Source organism: Symphodus melops (assembly GCF_947650265.1).
Source record: "Symphodus melops genome assembly, chromosome: 23".
In the NCBI taxonomy this organism is placed as follows: domain Eukaryota; kingdom Metazoa; phylum Chordata; class Actinopteri; order Labriformes; family Labridae; genus Symphodus; species Symphodus melops.
This window is the reverse complement of record NC_136713.1, coordinates 1499682-1520681: the sequence shown is the minus strand read 5'-3', so window position 1 is coordinate 1520681 and position 21000 is coordinate 1499682. Positions and strand designations below refer to the sequence as shown.

The following is a 21000-nucleotide window of genomic DNA, read 5'->3' as shown; positions in this document are numbered from 1 at the left end:
ACTTTGGACTTGTTTTGCTGTAAAGTCACTTGCAGATATTTTCATTCGCGGGTTGCGTTTCTTTTGGGTCTATTTTTTCTAAAGTGTAATTGTTTATTAGATATTTTCCAGTGAGACACAGACAGCCACACACACACACACACACACACACACACACAGAGCTACAGTTGACAGAGCGACAGTGAATATAAAGAGTGGGAGAAAGAGACAAACCAAATTGTCTCAGTGTTGAAGCAGAAAGCTGCCTTATACTGTCAACATTTAAAGTCAATAACTTTGTTAACTATTAACAAAATATATCATTTGATCAATAACTATAGCCGATAGCTAGATATTCAGCCATGCCAATCTGACAAAATCCAGATTTTGATGAACATGTGTCAGTTGTCAGTCTGGTCATTCATTCTGTGATAATTCACTAAGTTGGTGAAGAAACTTTGTGACTGCAGTTTGAGAGCAGAGATGACGAGGAGTGAGAATGTAGATTACATTTCAACTTCATTAATGTTTCAATGAATAACAGGAAAAGACACAACATGATTGTTAAGTCGCCTACACATGTTGGTGAACATCTTGATTTTGATTTGTGCATGGCTGGATTTATATGATCTATTAGAAGAGCTGAGTCGCTTGTTTTGGGTTTATCTCCTTGCTTTGCTTGTTTCTCTCACCAGATCTGGCAACATCTGCCAGGAGGTCCATTAGTTTCGCTCCTCAGTTGGTTTGTTGAAGTCAGTGGGTGTGTTGATTTTTACAGTCTATGGTGTGGACTGAAGCTGTTTTCGTTCAACATTCGTGAAGCTTTTTTCCGGCCCTCATGGGCGGGCCGACCGCGGATAGCCGTAGAAGAGAAATCAGTGGTCCAGGAGGCGCTCGGGACGGTGCAGGATCGAATCCGACTCTACCCAAACAAAAAAGCCAATATCCATACCAGAATTTTTCTCTATATTGTACACATCTCCTTCATAAATAGCTGTTGCCCTCTAAATGATTGTAAGAAACATCCTCAAATACTGCTGCAGTGTTATTTACTACATTACAACATCAAGTCAAATTTTAATCAAATACTGTACATTGTGTTTGACAATATCCTGTCCTGTAAACAACAAAGACCTGAAATGTACAAGAACAGTCCCTAAGTAAATTTAGTACGTTTCTTTTCAGTTCCAATATGAAGAAAATACAGTAAAGCAGAAATGACTTGACAATATTTTATTATACACACAAGATCTATTATAAAAACCTTTCTGAATTCTAAATCACACAAGATGATATGAACAATAAATGAACACAAAGAGAAATACACAGTAGTATATACAAAGTTTGTAGCTATAAACATATTTACAATATCGGGGCAAAAAGCAGTCACTGTTTCTTTTCTGCAGCCCATCTGTCCCTTTCAGTGTCGTGAAAGACAGACTGATGAAACTCTGCCCAGGTCATTTCTTTAACCATGCCCTCTGCCCTGTACATGGAGAACACTCTGGAGGGGCACTAAATGTACTTTCCTGGCACCCCCAGGAGGGATGCATGTATATGAGGGCTGCTCGGACCCTGTTTTAGTGGCTGGTGACAGAACCTGCACAGACCCTGTTTGGGTCAGTGCATGCCCTGTGCACCATGGCAGCATAGTCTCTGTCAACCTGCTTCAACAGGTCCTTAGCTCCATGCTGCTTTATGAGGAGTCCATCAATGGCAGCTCTCATGGGCTCTGTCCACCGGCTGTGGTCCAGGACCAGAACCAGACCTCCTGTCTTAATGGGACCAGTGCAAGTGAACGAATTTGCAGACAAGCTCGTGTTCTTACTAGAACGAGGAAAAGGGACCACATTACTCCTGTATTGGCTTCTCTCCATTGGCTCCCTATAAAATCTAGAATAGAATTTAAAATCCTTCTGCTCACCTACAAAGCTCTAAACGGTCAGGCACCATCGTATCTTAAAGAGTTAATTGTACCGTACTATCCGACAAGAACATTACGTTCCCAGCATGCAGGCCTGCTTGTGGTGCCTATAGTTTCTAACAGTACTATGGGAGGTAGAGCCTTTAGTTATCAGGCACCGCTCCTTAGGAATCGTCTACCAGTCGGGGTCCGGGAGGCAGACACACTAGGTACTTTTAAGAATAGACTTAAAACTTTTCTTTTTGATAAATCTTATAGTTAGGGCTGGCTTAGGACCAGCTCATAGTTATGCTGCTATAGGCTTAGACTACCGGGGGAACTGGCACCAGGATCTCTTATCTCTCTCTCCCTCTTTCTCTCCCAGCTTTCTTATCTTATAGTAATAAGATATGTCTATAGTGACAAGCAATAGCTTGTCACTATCTTTGTATTCTAACCTCTCCTTTTGAGCTCTCTTAGGTTCCTTGAGCTCTCTTAGGTTCCTTGGGACTGTTGGTGAGGATGGCCTGCCCAGACCCCCCCCCCCCCCCCCCCCCAACCTATCCCATCCTATTCTTCTTTCTGCATCTTGTCCCATCTCCCCCATCCCATTTTCAAGCCCAGCACAGTTTAGCAGATGGCTGTCCCGTCATGATCCGGGTCTGCTGAAGATTTCTGCCTGTTAAAAGGAAGTTTTTTTCTTGCCACGCCATGACGGATTAAGCTGGGCTCTTGTAACATAGCCATAAGTAAGGTCTTTTACCTGCTTTTTGTAAACATAACAATGAGCATGGTCTTGTTACCTGCCCTTTTGTTAATGTTAACAGACAAACAGTAAGGTCCTTTACCTGCTTTTGTAAAGTGTCTTGAGATAACGCCTGTTATGAATTGACGCTATATAAATAAAGATTGATTGATTGATTGATTGACAAGGTGGCAAAGAAGGCTACAACAAATCCTCAAGTAGATTTAGTTGTTAATATCAGTAGAACAGAGGTGAAGAGCATTATTAAACAGAGACTGAAGGAAAGGACGGTGGTTTTATAGAATCCAAAGGAAGGTTGGTGAGATGAGAAGTGCAGGTACCAATAGGAGAAATGAAAGAGTAATATGTAGAATAAGATTTGGACACACTGGATTAAATAGTACATTGTTTAAAATAGGAAAACATAACACAGGAAGATGTAATTACTGTGGACAAGACTAGACAGTGGAACATGTTATTATACACTGCCAGAAATATGATTTAAAAAGAAGACAAATGGTAGAAAAATTGAAAGAAATTAAAGTACAATTGAATGTCAAAGATATCTTACTAAAGCATTCAGAAAATTAAGGAGTCAGGATTTTATTAGATTTTCTGGTGAAAACGAAGTTAATTGATAGGATATAGTTGTTTCTTTTTTCTTTTTTTTTTTACATTTTATATTGTTTACAGAGAATAGAATTACGTTAGTTTATTTGATCCACACTCCATACAAGTAGGTGGCGGAAATGCACCAATTCATTGTTTGCCAACCGCCATAAAACGTCAAAGAAGAAGAAGAAGAAGAAAGGGTGCAACTTTGCTCTTTTTCACGTTTTGTGTGCGTCCACTGAATGTGAGTAAATTTAAAAGTTAATCAATGCTAAATCATCGAAAGTTAGAGTTAGCCAGTTATGTTGGAATATAATGTCATTTAGTTTCTTGTACTGAAAGGAATTTGTTAGCTTAACACTATGTATATTTTTCTCTTGTTTATTTCCTTTCAGAAACCACACACACATACACAGCCAAGATATTTTACACATTCCTGCGTATGTACACCCTTTCACGATTTTTTTCATTAAACCATTATAACTGGAACCTACGACTCCAGTGGTGGTTGGATTTTTTTCTGAACCCAAGTTTTGAGAGAAGCCTCAGTCAGCTGATCTTTCTTTTACGGAGTGTCAACTAAAATACATATTACGTATTTTGAAATGATTTCTTTTAAACAATATTTATCAATTTATATTTATGTACTTTTTAGTCAATATTTATTCATACTCTGACATATGGGGATTTTAATTAGTTACATCAATATTTATATTTTAATCCCGTTTTTAAGACTGGGTTTCATTATGTTTCTTCAGATGCCAGAGGCCCTGAACCAGTAACTCCGAATGTTCTTCTGATGGGGCGGCCAGATGGTTCCCTACCACAAGTCTACCCTGAGAGCGAGCTCCTCAGCCGCCGCCATTGGAAGCATTCACAAGTTTTGGCAGGCCCGTTTTATCCGCCTCTACTTGCCAAGTCTTCAAGCTCGCCAGAAGTGGCAGGCTACACCAGCTGACATCGTACCGGACTGCGTGGTGAGGATTGCTGATCCACATCTTCCCAGAGCCCGATGGCCGATCGGGAGGGTGGTCAAGACTCACCCCAGCCCTGACAGGCGCATCAGGTCTGCTGACGTGAAAGTAAAGGAGAGTGTAGTTGCTGGACTTGCTTCCTGCACTTCCTTCAGGAGAAGACGTGGACGATTCCATTACCACAAACTCAGCTTAACCATAGAACTTTGTTGCCTTTGTTGATGAGTAGATGTATTATACATTTGGGGGCGGCTGTAGAAAAGGCCCAAAGTTAGGGACATGTTATTGACTGATCCAGCCCATGTGATCAGTCATGATATTCTAATGAGTGGCACGCAGGAAGTTAACAATAAAGCTGACGAGTGGGCTTTGATTGTGATGTTATAACTTAATAGAAGCTATTTGTGAGTAAATGAAAGTGTGATTTTTCATCTCTTGCATATTTGTCATATTGTTTATTCATGTTGATGTTGTTTGGATAATTTGCTTATTTACGTCCCTCTGCTCACCTGACTCTGCACGTCAGTGTGAGGCATGTCATGTTGAGTTAAAACATGTTCCTTTATACATTTAGTGTTAAGACTGTTTTACGATTGAACCAAAGTGTTTAGTGATAATTAAGTATTATTACTCAGGTTGCTTTTCAACTACGCTAATTCGGCAACAGGATGTAGCAGCATGCCTGTATGTTTCAAAATAAAAGCATCCTGCTGGTTTCGACAGTTAAAGGATTTATATAACAAGAAATGCTCTGTCAAGTTGTTAGCAGTAACTTAACAGGACTGACATGTTAAAGAGACCTGTGCATTGTGTGTTTGAGTTTGTTAGTTTAAGACAGTGTGAAGAGAAATGTGATTATAACTACTGAATGGCTTTCTGTGTAAATGTATGGTTATATTTGACTGACAATATTACTTTATATAGGTGAAGTCATTTATGTTTGTTATTCTTTATTATGAGATTGTAGAAGAACATATATTATTCTTTCTTTTTAAAGAAAACCACACGCATACTAACCCAAAACAACCAGTTCCAACTAGCTGTATGTGCTGCTCTATTGGAAAGTAAAGAAGAGCTGAACAGTGTGAAATCTCTCTCTGCCCTTTCTTTCATCATACTCCCTGGAAACGTGGCCTTAAGTGGTGTTCTGGCCGACACCTTGGTGTGAACCTAGTGTCTAACACAGAACGAACGCCCAGCCTGAGCTATTGTTATTATCTCTACTACATGGGTAGGGTTAAATACTGTGTTTCTAGTCTTCGGACTACTCAAAGCGCTATACAAGCTCAAATCCATTTACGACACTGTAAAGCAATGACACTCAAATGAAAAGCTACTGGTGAAGAACAGTAGCACATAATGGCCATGAAAATACCGATAGTCACTGGGTATGCTTATATATAGGCCCATATTATTGGCTGGCCGATTAATCAGTCAGGCTCTACTTTAAACACCAGAGACTGAGAAGAACTGCAATAAAGTCGAGGTTTATTTTGTAGGAAGGTCTTCTTTATGTGGAATTTATGATGCCTTATGTTGTAAAACATTTGTTTTAATTTTGGTATGTAAAACAGTGTGGATACATATAGTCATAACCCCTTTATCATGATACGCCATAAATGTTGACTCATCAAAATCTAATCATTTCATCATTTAGTCCGAGTGAAACTATTTTTTTGTGATTTTGTATTCGATTGCATTTGTATTGACCTCGCGCAAATTTGTTTGCCATAAAACAACATAGTTAGAGTCATCACTTGTGAGACTAATGAGCTCCCTGGTTGACAGTGCACTCGTGTAAAGCCATCGATAATGAGCTCCCCGTACTTGGAGGTGTGAGAAATCTGTCTGAGTCCCCACCAGACCATCATTCGCACCTCTTAATGATGTTTATGTCCCGTTGATTATTACACCAGACACAACTACAACTTTTGATCGTGACAACTTTTGATCCAGAACACACAACCAAAGTTTGCTAACAATAAGAAAACGTATGAAATGTCATTGTAAAGCATCTCTTGGCCTTTTCTTTGTGTGGCATGCAGAACTTCTTAAAATCTTATTTCATTTCTTCTAACAAGAAGAAAACATACAACTGACCAGTGAACAATGGAACCTTGATGCACGTTTTTACTGACAAACTAATATATTAACATTGATCCTAATATTTCATTAATAATCATACTTTAAAGCCTCCGTCAGTAAGTATTAAAGAGACAGACATGACCCCATAAAATAAAAAGACGAGCCCAACTAAGCCAGATCAGAAAACATTTTCAAATTTTTTGAGAAATTCTGTTCATTGATGGAAAGCCCCTTGAGCTGTACCATCTTGTTTTCGAGGGAGTCCAAAACAAAACACAAAAAACACAATCTTCATATGAGGTCAGCTTTTCGTTAGCTAGTAACAATCACAGAATACAGGAGCATCAGACAGACAGTGTAGAGAGGAAGCTGTAACAGTACAGTGTGATACAGACATATGTGATGTGTATTTTCTACATGTTGACAAGTGTTGCTGGAGCCTTTTGACTTCTTCAAGCCTTTCACTCTCCATGCACCTTGGCAGTGGGTTACGTTGTAAACATGTTTTACCTTACTGGCGGACAGCTCTGTCTGTCTGGCACCATCATACACTTTAGCTCAGCTGTTTAAATGGTCTTAATGCAGGGGTGTCCAAAGTGCGGCCCTTGAGTGGATTTTTTGTGGCCCTTGACTTCAAATCGAAGAATCAGAAGATTTTGGCCTCAGGCCTCATCAGATGGCATATTTCGTTCTCTTTTTTTCTTTTTCATGTTAGCGAGGGAGACCTATAAATTAAACCTGAATTTCCCTCAGGATCAATAAAGTATCTATCTATCTATCTATCTATCTATCTATCTATCTATCTATCTATCTATCTATCTATCTATCTATCTATCTATCTATAAAAGCCTGACTATTCTTTCCAAAAAAATTGAACACAACAGTTTCCCACTGCAATTAGTTAATGTGTATTTACATTATTTTTTGAAAAGGTCAAAATACAAAAAGTTCCTTCCAATATTTAAAAAAAAAAAACAAAAAAAACCCTGTGGCCCGTGAGCCATTCTAACGTGACAATTTTGGCCTGCAAGAAAAAAAGTTTGGACACCACTGTCTTAACGTGTCAGAAAACCTCTTTACAGAACAAAATATGCTATACTATATGCTCTGCTATACTACATGAGAGAACATCAAAAGTGACACAAAAGATCTTTCTGTGGTGTTTTGACACTTGAATTGTTGTTTACGTCAGAAAACCTCTTTACAGAACAAAAAATGCCCACAAAAAAACTAAAAAGATCTCTTGATTGTTAAACACATACACGGGGTGAAATCAGGTCTAATTTGTCATTTGCTGACATTTGGTCTCTAGTCCAAGAAAAGTGATTCTTGTCAGCCATTTGTAAAACTTCCAGCCAAACATTAAAAAAGTTAACTTTAAAAGTTTCAGCTAAGAACCCATTGTTGCTGTGCTCCCTGCTGTACTTTTTTTGTCTGTCTTCTGGGACAGATTGTTCAACCTCCATCCCTGAAGCTCTTTTATTTAACCTCTGACTCTACTGGCCACAGAGGCAGAGCTCATTCAGTACAAGAAAAGCTGACCTCATGTGTAGCAGATTGCTGGCCACACTGTCCTGCTAACTATGGAAGGTAAGTATAGGATTCATAGATTGTTCAATATGTGAATTTGTGAATGCTCGTGTTTTTTATTTCGTCATGAAGAGGAAATTAATGTCTGGAAATGTTTGTTTTTGTAATTAAGCAGACCTAATGTTTTATAAAGTAGTTTGAAGCTGTGTGCAGAATCATGAGCCTAAAGAAACAGACAGCTGAGATAAAATGTTGATTCACTGATCATGATCCAAACTATATTCATCTGGCTCTTTTTCTCATCTGCTATTTTGTTTCCCCATACCTGTACATGTTGCCCTCTACATTATTTGTGGGGTCATTATCATCCTAACAGTGTGTGGAAACCTTCTGCTTGTTTTAAGCAGCTCCATACTAAAACAAATGACTTAAATTCCTCTCCGACCTTCTTTTAGTCATGTTTCCTTCTATGATTCAAACTGTTGAGTCTTGTTGGTATTTTGGTGACTTGTTCTGTAAAGTCTTCATGAGTTTTGCTGTCTTGTTGTGTACAGCATCAATTCTTAATCTGTCCTTCTTATCAGTTGATCGATACTTCGCTGTTTGCCAGCCTCTGCTTTACAGAAGATAAATATCTGTGAAAGTTGTTTTGATCATGATTCTGATCTGTTGGAGTATTTACATTTTTAGGCTTTGGAGTTGTTTTTTTGCAGTTAAATATTTTGGGTGTGTTGCGTGTTGGATGTGAAGGAGGATATATTTTCTTTGAGAGTGGAGTGTTTCCTCAGCGGTTTCCTTTTACTTGCCTGGAACAATAATGGTTAAGTTTTTCCTTGTGGCACAGAGACAGTTTTGCAGCAGTTACAAACGTCAAACACAGACCAAACAAAAGCCACTAAAACCCTGGCTATTGTATTTATCTCTCATCTGTAACATCTTCGATCCTTATTCTAGTTACTCAGCACATTTCTTTGAACACTTGGATGGTTGGGATGCTTCAATTCTACTGTGAACCCTGTGATTTATGCATTCTTGGTTCAGAAAGGCTTTTAAATTAGTAACCTCAGGCCACATCTTTAAATCTGACATTTCACTGAATGAACTGATGAAAAGTTAAAGTTTGGGGATTTTTTTTAATCTTTACAAGCAAATAGTTTATGAAATTGATGTTGTAAATGTGCACTTTTATTTAAAATAGATCTGCTAATGGGCCTTTTAGAAACAACCATGATCACCACTGGTTTTATACTTTGTTGACCAGGATGCAGTGGAACTTTCTGCTGGGATTTCTCCGAGGATATTATCACACGCTTTGTGATTTTAGATACTGTCAGTTTAGTTCTCATGTAAACATCAACATAACTGTGTTCAAATCCTTTTGTCCTGAGCTTTTGAGTTTCTCCTATCTTGTTATTGTTGTTATAACATGCTATTGTACTTCAGAATTTTAACCCCTTGAATATCATTCAGTTCACGTTAGAAAAAAAGGGTGCTTTGCTCTGTTGATAGGAGAGCTACACACCTATTAGTATTAGTAGTACATTCAACTGGTTTTCCCTCAGAAATGGGAAATGTCAAAACTGTCACAATAGAGCTATATGTTTCATATTTTTTTCAACTGCAATTTCTGAAAAATAAGTAAGTTGATTTGTCATTAAGATGACCTGTAATTCTTGATTCAGAAACCTCGAACCATTTTCTCTCAGAGCTTGAGTTTGTAGTTGCTAATCACTTGTTTCTCTTGTTATGTAATACTTTAAGTATTTTCAGTGTGGGACAGTCAATCTGATTATTTGATATTTCTTAGACAACTCTTTTCAATGAACATGTAAGTGCTGCATTGGACTACAAAAAGTCATGTCCAGTTCATTGTTATATTTAAGAGCATATTGCAGGTTAAAGACAAAAGTTAACTAATCATAGGAAAATATGTCAACAATAGTATTTTTAAAGAAATTCAGAAATTAATAAACCACAGTGTCTCTTAGAGACGTTTTAGTACGTTTTTGCGTGTTTTCGCTCTTTACTTTAGCCGCATTCGGCTGTGACGTAACATGAAGGAGTCCCGCTGAATCCCCGTCTGTTTAACATTGAAAAGCATGGATCCGAGTGACGCTCCCATCAATGAAGAGGAACAAAATCTGTATTCCTATACATATGATGGTCCTCTGGTTTATAATTCTCAGCCTGCTAGACGTGACAGAGAGCAGGAACAGGGCAGGATTAGGAGGAATAACGGCCTCAGGAGAGAAGCTGTGGTGTGAGGAGAACCAGTGGAGAATAGAGCAGGTGTCCTGCTGAGCGGTGTTAGCTAGCGATATGGGTAGTGCTGTTTTCACACACAAGCTTTTGTTAAGTGTGTAATCATATACAGTAACTTAACCAACAAGTCTTGGTAGGTTAAGTGTAAAGTGCTAATCATTTCCTTTGACATTGTATGGGCTTGCCCTGTAAAAATGGCAGAACGGTTTATGGTGCCACAGCGCTGTGTGAGAGAGGGACAGAGAGAGAGAGAGAGAGAGAGAGACACAGAGAGAGAGAGAGAGAGAGAGAGAGAGAGAGATCTACAGCTTGTGCAAATGCAGCACAAATGTCTTTATGTATTTGTTATTCCTGATGCAGCGCTCAGGTTGTTTAAATAGTAAATAAAGTATGGTGCTGTATAATGCTCCTGCGCGTCACAGCGCGCGTCCACTGAACGTAATCCAAACGCACATCAAAACAGCGCACACACTCCACAGCTGTTGCACATATATTACTACAATTAAATTGTGTTTTAATGGGAGAGAGGACTGACAGACGTAAAGCTTGTGTTTCTGTTTGTTTCCAAACGCTCCAAACTGTGTGTTCTGTCTTTCTCCACAGCACACACACACACACACACACACACACACACACACACACAAACGCTCTCTTGCAACAGAGATGGATTAAATGATAAATCGTATGACTACATATATTAATACAGACTGTGTGGTGTCTATTTCGCTCACACTAGAGAATATAAATTCTAGCAGATCAAATCCTTAAATGCTTACTGCCTGCATGTGGCGTATTTTATGTTAAACACCCAGAACACGCGTTACTGTCTCCAGTATCTGGAGATTTAAAAAACATCAAAGTGTCTGTTTGATAGTTTCTGAGGTTGTGGGAAAAGTTCAGCCAAAATACACTATAATCAAGCCACATAATCTATCCGCTATGCGCCCAGACTGTGCGCCGCCTAAATAACATATTATAATCGCTGTACGCTTTGAGTCATCACTATAGTGAACGTAGAGACAGAGAAGGATAACAGTTGTAACTTTTGTTTGATAGGTGCTTGTGCGGGAAATGTCAGCCCATGGCTTCAGCAGTGGAGAGTCTGTGCTGCAGGGAGGAGAGGGCCTTCTGGGCGTTAGTGGAAAATCTAACCCCCAGGCCAGAGCCAGACGTAACATGCCTGACACAGCACCCAGCTTTTGAGGCTTGCTGCCTAAACCCCTTTGTACTGCAAATTGCATACATGACCTTCAGGCAGGAAGGTCACGTCCCCTTGAGGCCAGGAGACATGAGTAAGTGTAGGGCAGAATCTATAATTGTGCTTTTGTGTAAATAATAGGATCAAGTTTAATTGTAAGTATTGTGTCCCTATCCCCAGGCTGTATCGTTACACAGCTTACAGGCAGGTGATCCGCTGGGCCTATGGCATTCTGGGGAGACACATTAGGAGGCCCTTACCTTCCTGTGTTGTATCTGCCATCAGGAGACAATTTCCAGAAGAGGGAGGGATTTATAAAGGAACACAATCACTAACTGGACTAACCAGTAATTTAAAAAAAAAAAAAAAGCTGACCATGCTGACCTCATGACCCGACTCAAAAAATAAATGGGAGACAACACCAAGTTTAAGTTTAAAAAAAATATTTATTAAACCAGAATAGAACAATTAGTCAACTTGCTTTTTTAACACGAATTAGACCTAATTAAGTATTTACAATACGAGTGTGGAAGTCAGTAAAGTCAGTAGTGTGTGATGTGCATGAGTGGTGCGTGTAGGTGTTGTGAAATGCAAACATAACAAAATGTAACTTAGTCTAACATTCTCAAACAAAATGGACTCTACCTGTGAAGAAGATCAGAGAATAAAAACTATTAACATGCTCTTATGTTAAACATTTACAGTTCAGTAAAAAACAACAACACATGAATGCATAGAAAATTGAGGGATCACAAAATAGCAGTATTTTTAAATTTTGTAAACAAAGCAGATATCCATAAGGGATTTGACTGACAAAGAAGGAAAAGATTTTTTTTTATAAAACAGCTCTCTAATGGTGGACTGCAATACCCATTTTGAATCCAAACTGGTCTATATATGTATATATATATATGAGACAGCTATAAAACCCAATGTAACAGCTTTGCAAAAAAGAAAAACAGTCTACCTTTACAGGGCTCACTTCAATAAGGCTTTGAGTTGTGTGTGTGTATATATATATATAATATAAATTATAGTGTGTTAAAGCTTTTAGTATACACAGATGTGTTAGCGATGTTTATCAATATTACATTTTGAGAAAGTAAAGTTGTACTACCTATTGAACGATAGAGGGGTTTGATGTTACACTGAGAGCCACAGTGTAACACTGATGGTTTAGGATCCGCTGGAGAAAGGCACTCCTGTTCTGGAAATACAAGTCCTGAGGCACTGGCTTCAACCAGCGCCGCTTCGTTATCTCCGAGAACCTGGACAGACACAAACATCACACCGAATGAAAACATGGCAAGTAGAGATTCACCAGTTACTAACAGCACATAATTTGCTGGTAAAACCGTAGAGCAGATTATCAATTTAACTTTTAGATTGTCATTGCGCAATGAGCAACAAGACGTTCCCAGACTTGCTGTATAGCTCTCTCAAAGTCTAGACTCTTTTAGTTATGGACAAAAACACACTTACAGGTGAAGGCTACTACATCCACACATCACATGTAACGGGTAACTGTAGTTGTAAAGTTCTTACAGCTGATGGTTTTAATTGTCCCTGATTTCAGGGGATGCTAGCCGAGAGGTGTTAGCTTATAAGGCACATGTCCCTGATGCTATGTAAAGTTAGCTTGAAGGCTTCGATATTATTAGTTATTAAACAAACGTTCTTCTACTAGTTGACATTCGTATATCTACTTGAAAGAAATGGAGACTTACGGTGCTCAGTTTGCGTTTCCGTCGGGCAGCTTCCCTGACAGATCCTTGTTGACCTCTGCCTCCGGGAGCCGGGCTAGCTGCTACTGCTGGTGAACCTGTCGTTGCCTGTATTGACGGGACCGCACCCGCCATCAGTCTCACCCAGTTCAGGCTCCGGTAACCCATCCTGAACTCCATCATATCGCCAGGCACATAATCCTCCTGCCGAAAATGAGCATCACAGACGACAGTGTTTCTTGTGACCGACGAAGAAATAAAGTCCCGTCTCTTAACGTGTACGAAACGAACCCAGGTACGAAAGCTAACGCCATTTCTCTTTCTATTGGGAAAACAGTTGACTCAATTTCCCGTTAACGTTGTATTCGAGCATCCAGCACAAACACAATAATTAACCATCTTAATGACTGGCCAAATGAATTAAATACTGAACAAACTCAAGAAACCCGAAGTCTGCTCTCTCGATCACTACCACATAGGATTAACGCGGATCATAGCAGAGTCAGAGAACAGGACTCCCTTATGTTACGTAATATGACGCGAAAAAAAAGCACGTTCTAAACGGCTATGCTAAAACAGCCACTTTCTCCTCTAAATTAGAGCCCTTTTGTGTTGTAGAACATATAAAAAAATAACCTACTTATTTTACAGCCATTAACAGACTATATAAAATATTAATTAAAAACATTTTTTAACCTGCAATATGCTCTTTAACTTGGACTAAATCAATTCACCTCACATATATTTTATAAATCCCAACTCAAGGCTGCTCGGAACCAATTATCTGCCCAGTTCAATCAGGAGAGACTTAATTGAGAATGAACAATTATTTATTAACAATGAAATGTGCTACAATTATGGAATCAATCAATCTTTATCAATCAATCTTTATTTGTATAGCGTCAATTCATAACAGATGTTATCTCGACACACTTTACAAACAGCAGGTAAAGGACCTTACTGTTTGTCTGTTAACATTAACAAAAGAGCAGGTAAACAGACCATGCTCATCGTTATGTTTACTAAAGCAGGTAAAGGACCTTACTGATGGCTATATTACAAGAGCCCAGCTGAATCCGTCATAGAAGAACAAACCTCCCTTTAACAGGCAGACATCTTCCGCAGACCCGGATCATGATGAACAGCCATCTGCTAAACTGTGCTGGGATTGAAAATGGAATGGGGGAGATGGGATAAGATACAGAAAGAAGGGTAGGATAGGATGAATGTTTGGGCAGGCCATTCTCATCAACAGTCCCGAGGAACCTAAGAGAGCTCAGGAGCTCCCAGAAAAAGGAGAGGTTAGTAACTTGAATATAAAGATAGAGACAAGCAGTAATAAGATATGAAAGCAGAGAGAGAGAGAGAGAGATAAGAGATCCTGGTGCCAGTTCCCCCGGTAGTCTAGGCCTATAGCAGCATAACTATGAGCTGGTCCTAAGCCAGCCCTAACTATAAGATTTATCAAAAAGAAAAGTTTTAAGTCTATTCTTAAAAGTACCTAGTGTGTCTGCCTCCCGGACCCCGACTGGTAGACGATTCCAAAGGAGCAGTGCCTGATAAATAAAGGCTCTACCTCCCATAGTACTGTTAGAAACTATAGGCACCACAAGCAGGCCTGCATGCTGGGAACGTAATGTTCTTGTCGGATAGTACGGTACAATTAACTCTTTAAGATAGGATGGTGCCTGACCGTTTAGAGCTTTGTAGGTGAGCAGAAGGATTTTAAATTCTATTCTAGATTTTATAGGGAGCCAATGGAGAGAAGCCAATACAGGAGTCATGTGGTCCCTTTTCCTAGTTCTAGTCAGAACACAAGCTGCAGCGTTTTGGACGAGTTGAAGGGTCTTTAGAGATTTACCATAGCACCCTGCTAAAATAGAATTACAGTAATCCAATCTGGAGGTAACAAACGCATGAACTAATTTTTCAGCATCATTTTGTGACAGGATCTGTCTGATCTTAGAGATATTACAAGGTGAAAATAAACTGTCCCTGAAATTTGTTTAATGTATAATCAAAGGACATATCCTGATCAAACAGAACTCCTAAATTCTTAACTTTGGTACTAGAGGCTACGCTGATAATACTAAGGGCCGTCATATCGGCAGAGAAAGTCTCTCTAAGGTTCTTAGGTCCAATCACTATAACTTCAGTCTTGTCCGAATTGAGCAGCAAGACGTTTCTGGTCATCCAGGACCTAATGTCCTTGAGGCAGGCTTCTAATTTACAAAGCTGGTTGGTGTCTACTGGCTTCATTGATATGTAGAGCTGAGTATCGTCTGCATAGCAATGAAAGTTTATGGAGTGTCTCCTCATAATACTACCTAGAGGAAGCATATATAATGTAAAGAGAATCGGTTCAAGCACTGATCCTTGAGGCACTCCATGGCTAACTTTGGTGTACATAGAGGACTCATCATGAACATGCACAAACTGAGATCTGTCTGATAAATAGTATTTAAACCAACTTAAAGCAGTCCCTGTAACTCCAACTCATTGTTCTCGTCTCTGTAACAGAATCTGATTGTCAATTGTATCAAAAGCAGCACTAAGCTCTAACAGGACAAGCACAGATAGAAGTCCCCTATCTGAGGCTCACAGAAGATCATTTATTACTCTAACTAGTGCAGTCTCAGTGTGAATGAAAAGAGGAAAGGAATGAAATGTGCAAAGTCTTTTGGGGGCTTAGACTCCATCATGACGACTTCATGAGCTCTGAGGGGTAACGAGGCCGACGCAGGATAGGATGCCCACTATGGAGTCTAGACCCTAGTGGTGGTGAAGAGGATGCAGGCTGAGAAGAGGAGTGGGTTTCAGCCTGGGCTCATCTGGACTCTGCTGAGCCGGATAGAGGTGACTGGGGTGGAGGAGGGTTGCAGCGTATGCCTGAAGCACAGACAGACTGTGGAAGAGGGAGAGTTTTAAGTGTTTTGACAGCAGAGAAAGTTTGTGGCAGAGTCTCGTTGGTTAATTCCGCTGATACACGCCCATGATCAGCTGCTCGCCAGATAGAGAGGTAGGAGTAGTGGTAGTAGTAGGGGGTGTGGTTTAGGAATGAATGAAGAGGTGAACGAATGAAAGAATTACACCAGTCTTTCTGTCTGAACTCACGCAGAGCTCAATTAGTGTGAGTCGAATAAAGATCCAATCTTAATGTCCCTGATGGGCTCAAAGATAGTCGGGCATCCTGAATTTTGTTCAAACAGGGTTAATGGTAAGACTTTAAAATCTTGACGATCACATGATAAAAGCTAAAAATGGAGAGACGGGGGAGAACAGTAATAAGTGGACAGAAGTGAAAACCTGTGCCTAGACGCAACACGTTCTTTAATCAAAGTGCATCAAAATGGATGTTTCAGTTCCTTCAGCGTAGTGGCTCACTGTGGATCCTGTAAAGATGAATCTAACAGGACTCTCCATGATGCCCCACCCCCTCCATCGTTGCAACTCCATGCCTACAGACTTGAACCATCAGAGTGCATGTTTGCCTGTTCCAGAAAGCAACAGTTGCACATGCAAAGTCTGGAAGTTACCCTGGATTTAGGCCTTAAAATTGAACACGGTACCCGAGAGCAGAGCTTGTGTGCCGATTGGTACAACATTTGGAAACCACAGGTGACAGCGTCTCGTTTCAGAGAAGTTTGTCATGTGGGCAAGGCCTCTGAAGAGGGACTTGCTGAACGGATTGTAAGAGGGACACGTCAGACCGGGGCTATGAAGAGGGGTTTGGAGTTGGAGGCTGATGCAATCTGGGAGTACTGCCAGATAAAGCACATCAACCACTACAAATGTGGGTTTGTGGTACACCCAGATGCACCTTGGATTGGTGCCTCACCGGATGGGGTTGTTTTTGAGCCCTTGGAACAGCCCCAGTTTGGCCTTTTGGAAATAAAATGTCCAATAAAAATAATAAAATAATAAATAAAAGTTCAGGGCCAACTGCTAGTGACTGGTATGAGTTTGTGTGATTTTGTAGTCTCTGCCCAAGATGATGTTTTCATCCAAAGAATCCAGAGGGATGAGGGTATGAGGGTATGATGCGGACAATGAAGCGTGGGATCGATGTGTTCTTCTTTAATGTCTACATGGCATTGGCATGAATTGTTTGCTCGTCATTCCTGAGTTGATACATTATAGCAGATGACTCCTTTAAATCTTATCTTGTATAATTAACTTTATCATTAGTTAATTTGAATGCTTTGTTATTGAAGGGTAGTGACACGTCCCTCTAGTCCCTTCCAGCCAAACATGAATAAAATTAACATTCAGCTAAGAACCATTGTTGAATTGTGAAGGGACATTCATGACCTGCCGTACCTTATTTTCTGTATGCTGGGACAGATTGTAAAACCATCTCTGAAGCTCTTTTATTGAACATGGGAATTTAACCTTATATTGATTTTGATATTAAACGATATCACGTGCCTTTGAATTAATTCCTATTTTGTCCAATTCTTGTTTCCTTTCAAACAGATGGAGCCAGAACGCTGCTTTGAGTCCAGGAACACATCCTGCTTGAAGACAAGTTTTCCCTTACCCTTACGTGTTGCCCTCTACATCATTTACGGGGTCATTATCATCCTAACAGTGTGTGGAAACCTTTTGGTCATTGTCTCAGTGGCTTATTTTAAGCAGCTCCATTCTCCAACAAATTACCTGATTTCCTCTCTGGCTATGTCTGACCTGCTTTTAGGAATATTCTTCATGTTCCCATTTATGATTCAAACTGTTGAGTCTTGTTGGTATTTTGGTGACTTCTTCTGTAAAGTCTTTTTGAGTTTTGCTGTCACGTTGGCTACAGCATCAATTCTCAATCTTTCCTTCATATCAGTTGACCGATACTTCGCTGTTTGCCAGCCTCTGCTTTACAGAATAAAAATATCTGTGAAAGTTGTTTTGATCATGATTCTGATCTGTTGGAGTATTTCAATTATTATAGGTTTTGGAATGGTTTTTATTAAGTTGAATACTTTGGTTGTTGATGAGTCTTACTATAACCATGTTGCATGTGAAGGAGAATGTCTTTTGTTTCAGAGTGGAGTGTCTAATGGTATTTCCTCAGCGGTTGGCTTTTTCTTGCCTGGGATAATAATGGTTGGTGTTTACCTTAAGATTTTCATTGTGGCACAGAGACAGTTTCACAGCATACAGAACGCAGGCTGTGTGAACTCAGTGAAACCATCAAACACAGGCCAGACAAAAGCCACTAAAACGCTGGCTATTGTATTGGGGGCTTTTCTGTGCTTTTGGACTCCATTTTTCATCTGTAACATCATCAATCCTCATATTGGTTATTCAACACCGCCAGCATTTATTTTAACACTTTCATGGTTGGGATGCTTGAATTCTACTGTGAACCCTCTGATTTATGCATTCTTCTATAGTTGGTTCAGAAAGGCTTTTAAATTATTAACCTCAGGTCACATCTTTAAATCTGATATTTCACAGACAACACTTTTCACTGAATAAAGTGATTAAAAGTTCAAGTTTTGTCAACTTGTTTTTTTATTTTTACAAGCAACATGTTCATGAAATTGATGTTGTAAATGTGCCGTTTGAATCAAAAGAGAAGAGATCTGCTAAGGGGGCTTTTATCAACTTCTTTGTCATTTTATTTTTTTTATTATTGTGGTAAAGTAGGCAAATAGAAAAAGAAAAATGTATATAAATCGACATGACAAACCACATGTCATCCCCACCAAACTCGGTTTGTTTGGGGAAGCTAGCCTGAACTGCTTCTCTATGATTTTTTTGGCCCTTTAGCGTCACCCTCACGCAGACTACTGTCGAGTTCTGGTAGTGGTTGGACACCAGCTTTAGCTTGGGCTTTGGTGATTACAGGACAAGACACATTTGCATTCAGTTCTCCGACCTTCCCAGAGTCACTTTGCTCAGACAGTTCTTTATCCTGCAACAAGTCCATTAGCACAAGCAAATCCCAACCCAAGATGGTATCAACAGGTGTGTTCTCTACCACCCCAACAGTCAGCAGGTAAGATTGTTCATCAATAATCACAGTTAGATCAGTTTTTGGGTACAGATGTCTGTCTCCATGAACACATGTAATGTCCGCCTGTCTGCGGTAGTCCACAGCGCCGACTGGCACCAGAGTATTTATTTATTTTTATTTTTTCAAGATTTATTTTTGGCATTTTGCCTTTATTATAGAGGGAGGAAAGTGGACAGAGGCGGAAATTTAGGGAGAGAGTACATGGGGATGCGTGCACTGCCGCTGCGCCACCAGCGCCCCCTAGAGTACTTTTAACCAGAGACATGTTGCTACCTGAGTCTCACAGGGCTGTCGCCTGTTGACCACTGATGGTAACAGTTTTGTGTCGCGCCTTCACCTCCATGTCAGCCTCAGGGCCCACTTATAACCAGGATGCATAACAAGCACCGGTGAATTTAGCTTTGCATACGGGACACACAGAAGCTTTGTGGCCTGGCTGCTGGCAATAGAAGCAAACAAAGTCCTTACCCAATCCTCGCTGGTTTGGGGCAGAGATGGTGTCATGTGCAGGTCCCTGGTATCTCTCCCCCATTGCAGGCCGTGATTGTTGATGCTAAAAAGCTGGTCGGTGTTTCGCACTACAATGAGAAAAACCAAAACAAAGAAGAGAAAAAATATTATTTACAGATCTACAAGAAATATTTACAAAAAACATGAGTAGCGAACCAACAAAGAACTCTCTCCAAAAGCTGCTACTTTCTCTGTAACTCGGAGTGATCTGCCCTCAAGGTCTCAAGCAGCCTTCTTTTTAAACAAAGGGAAAGTGAGCTTTTATAGTCTTCTGACTACTCAAAGAGCTTTTATACCGCAGGGCACAACTATCCATTCACACTGATGGCTGGTTATATGGCCATCGGGTAACTAATTCCATTCACGTTCATACGCTGCCTGACGCAGCAGGGGGAGCAATTCGGGGTTAAGTGTGTTGCCCAAGGACACATCGGATATGTTGCTCGCAGGAGCTGGGGATCGAACCTTCGACCTTCTGATTGAGAGACGACGACTCTAACAACTGTGTCACAATGCAGGCAGGAAACAGTGAGGAGGACCCAATCATAAAAATGTATTAAACAAAAGGCAAAAACCACAAGGAGCAAGGAGACAACCCACATACCAGGACAAATGACAAAAGACAATGAACCGACAAGAGACTGAGGAAAACACAGGTGAGACTAATCAGACAGGTGAGGACAATCAGACAGGAGGGAAACACAAGGAACAAAGAGCACAAGACCAGAAAACTGAGGACAAGTACAAAGTAAAACCTGACACTGAAGAGACTAGAACTAAAACAAGATATTACCAAATAAAACAGGAAACATTTAAAACAAGACGAGGAAACGTTAAACACCAAACTGAGAACCTGAAAACACAAGCAACAGGAAACAAGCTCAAAGACAACATAGGGAAACACACTAAGGACTAAAGTAAACACAAGGCTAGGAATCATACATACACAGATTTTCTCATAATTAATGGGGGGTTTTTTTGTTTTGTTTTTGTTTGTTATAGTGATTATACATACATACAGATATTTTTGTGGTTGGTGTATAACCTCAAACAAGTTATACATCGTACATACTGAGATAAATCATAAATTGTAATCATCATAAAGCAAAACGTTTCATGATGTGAAGTGAAGTTCGGCTCCAGGCCCACATCCACTTATCATGATTCACTCCAGTACTTATCATTATTTGGATGAGTTATCTTGTATCAGTGTTGTATGTTTATAGGTTGAACATAAAAGAAAAATGCCATACAAACAAGAAAAAATAAATAAATAAATAAATAATACCAATAAGCAAAACCAAAAAAGTACAATGATAATAAGTGACTAAGTGATAAGTGCTCCCCTTAGTGGTTGTTGATATTACATCCCATTTTGACTGCCTTATCCATTTTTTTTCCTTTTTGTTTTTCAGGATTTATTTGTTTTAAGTGTGGTTTTCCTCTAAATATTTCTCCCACTTTT

At 39.7% G+C, this 21000-nt stretch overlaps 1 protein-coding gene across 4 annotated transcripts in view; it reads left to right on the top strand.

The window, feature by feature from the left end:
- LOC306818956 (trace amine-associated receptor 1-like) overlaps positions 1-18668 on the top strand; it is a 34782-nt gene extending 16114 nt beyond the window's left edge. Inside the window, exons 1-3 of one of the 4 annotated variants that reach the window (XM_079336710.1) lie at positions 7587-7888; positions 11147-11382; positions 17489-18668. In XM_079336710.1, coding sequence (XP_079192836.1) covers positions 17489-18484 — 996 coding nt within the window. In that variant the 5' untranslated portion in view covers positions 7587-7888; positions 11147-11382 and the 3' untranslated portion in view covers positions 18485-18668. Of the gene's footprint in view, positions 1-7586; positions 7889-10274; positions 11383-11485; positions 11603-17488 lie in introns of those variants that run through there. The other 3 variants (XM_079336709.1, XM_079336711.1, XR_013778409.1) reach the window with 3 other exon arrangements.
- Positions 18669-21000: the final 2332 nt, after the last annotated feature.